Here is a 2,465-nt window from a genome sequence, read left to right as displayed (position 1 = left end):
GGTGGATCAGATCGCTCACGAATTTTGTCGCCGAATGGATCTCTCACGTTTCTGATCCGATGAATCAACAACGTTATCTGACGACTGCACAGTTCGTCGGTAATAGTTTTCTAAAGTCTCAAGGATTCCCGAAAACAATGATGTTCGATGCCACAAAACCAACGGAGAGTATCACCAGGTTAATATAATAATGGTTAATTTCATGATTCTCCATTTCTTTCCTAAATGTACGTGACAGCTGATGTAAAATTTGTCGCTTAGATTGGCAAATGGGGTGGCGAAGAGGTACCTGAACATGAAGATCGACAGCTCGCAGTACGTAAGGCCGGCGATATCGTATTTCCAGGAATTAGTAAACTTGGCCTCCGAAAAAGGGTTTATCATGTCCCGAGTAAATGCACGAGAGTTAAGCAACAGACTGAGCGAAATTATTAACAATGATTGCATCGGTCCTGTTCTCAAGGTAAATACTTCTAACTTCTCTTATACAAAATAATAATTTTGTATAAGGGGTTAATTTTCTTGTTCATTTTTTATAGTTTTGTCGCTTAAGATTAAAAATCGGTTTAATTAAAATTTAGCCCTTTTTAAAACTTGATTCACTTAAAACTTTAAGCAATATAGAATTTCTTAATTAAAACTTTGTGCAATGTAAGAGTCTAGAGGATCGCAATCTTCTCATAGAACTCATTGCACTTAAATTGATATTAAGTATCGGTATTTTTTAATAAAATACTGACGTGTTCGTTTATTTTTAGTCGTACCGAGCGTACAAATGGGCGACGAAAGTGCCGCATTGTGCTAGTCAAATCTTATGTACCATAAATGAGAAGAGTCAGCAACGAGAGGACGACGGCAACGAGATATTTGCACGCGTACGCAGTGCATTGCTGAGGGTAGCGAGTTTCCCCGCGGCTTGGGCAGTCAGTAATAAGTTAGGAACTAATTTCTGGCCTCTCTACGGAGCCATCATGGAGCAGGAGGGATGCATTGTGAGTAAACACAAACTGTAATCCGTCAACAGAGAGAAACGGCATTTTGCTCTACAAGTAAAGAAAAGCTAATTTGCATTTGCTGCGATTAATTTAAAAAAAAAACAAACGGGGCAGGGAAAGAAGAATACTTGCGGTAATAGTTAACAAAGATCTTTGCTAATGAAAAATATCTGTATTTGTTTCATTGGTTTCTCGCGTTATGCTGACTATAATTGATAAATGGCTTAATCTAAAATTTTTTTCGTTTTTCTTTCAGAGCAAATACCCAGCAGACTGCACCGCTTTCCACGAAGAGGAAATCAGAGTGACTACGGAAAACATTCATAGCGAACTTTGAGTTTACCTCGATAGCGACCTGTGAAAGACATTAATTGCTAAGTCGCCTCTAAGGTTAAAAAGATATGCCGCGAAGTCGTGTTCTTTAGTCCATAATTCTACTGTATTTATTGCAAACAAAATGCGCCTAACAAAATTACGTTGATAATTGCGACAGAATTGATTTGATAGAAGCGACTAGATTATTAAGGAGTGTCTCTACAATTTCTTTGCGTGTGCAAACAAAGATATTACGAAGCATCAGTTTTAAATATTAAATGTTAATAAAACGTAACCGGGGTAAAAAAAATGCTTAGAAGTTGCCGTAAAGATATTTAGAAGACATTCTTTATCTTATGAATGTGTAACGTGGTCTGATTCAAATATTTTTTAATTTTTGTATTATTTATAGATAAGTTCATGCTTGAGAATCAAGATTCTCAGAAAAAGCACGATATGAGAAAGGCTTCCATCTATTTAATTTTTAAAACGGATGATTACTTTTATAGTAAAAAATCACATTTAAAAAAATTGCGCTAACAATAAGTTCAATGCTTCTCTTAATGACATTTAAATCGGTACTATCTAATAACTAATATTCTAATATTTAATTATTTTTTTTTTCTTTTCAGAAAGAAATTGGTATTGAAATTTTATTATTTTATGCGCATGTATCATTTTTCATGTATAATGCTTTAATTGTTGCAAACTGCAATGATCTCATTCGTGTGGATGACGAAATTCGTGCGAAGTTTTCATCTTAAATAATACATAAAAATTATCGATAATAATATAAAAAGTATAATATCTCTGATGTATACATTTCAAATGTATTGAAAGTGTGCCACCAATGTGATAAACCAATGTACTACTTAAAATATCGCGGGGTAAAATTAAATTTCTTAAATATAAAAAAAATTTACTTTTATATTCAAACGTCATTAAGAGAAATTTAAAAGATATTTGAAATTAATTATCAATATCACACCGTACAAAAGTGCAGAATCTAATAATCGCCAATCCAATAAAAGTGCGGATCCAATAACCGCGCATTATACGAAAATAATACCGTAAATATGCCAGAATGGATTTTAATCCTCTGTAATGAAGAGCTGTTGAAACTACAGCCTTATTCGGAATTACAATTTGTAGAGA

General features: G+C 33.8%; 1 protein-coding gene across 1 annotated transcript; it reads left to right on the top strand.

Moving 5' to 3' along the window:
* Nucleotides 1-5: 5 nt before the first annotated feature.
* On the top strand, nt 6-2,228 carry LOC105562899 (the record flags this gene model as incomplete). The annotated part of the gene is made up of 4 exons (XM_012014064.1): nt 6-178; nt 262-463; nt 759-992; nt 1,252-2,228. Coding segments are annotated over 4 exons (690 nt in total), but the record flags the coding sequence as incomplete, so codon positions are not given.
* Between the last annotated feature and the right edge of the window lie 237 nt (nt 2,229-2,465).

This window comes from Vollenhovia emeryi, unplaced genomic scaffold (assembly GCF_000949405.1).
Source record: "Vollenhovia emeryi isolate VEMERY1.0 unplaced genomic scaffold, V.emery_V1.0 DF944635.1, whole genome shotgun sequence".
Taxonomy (NCBI): Eukaryota; Metazoa; Arthropoda; class Insecta; order Hymenoptera; family Formicidae; genus Vollenhovia; species Vollenhovia emeryi.
This window is presented reverse-complemented; position numbering and strand designations above follow the sequence as displayed.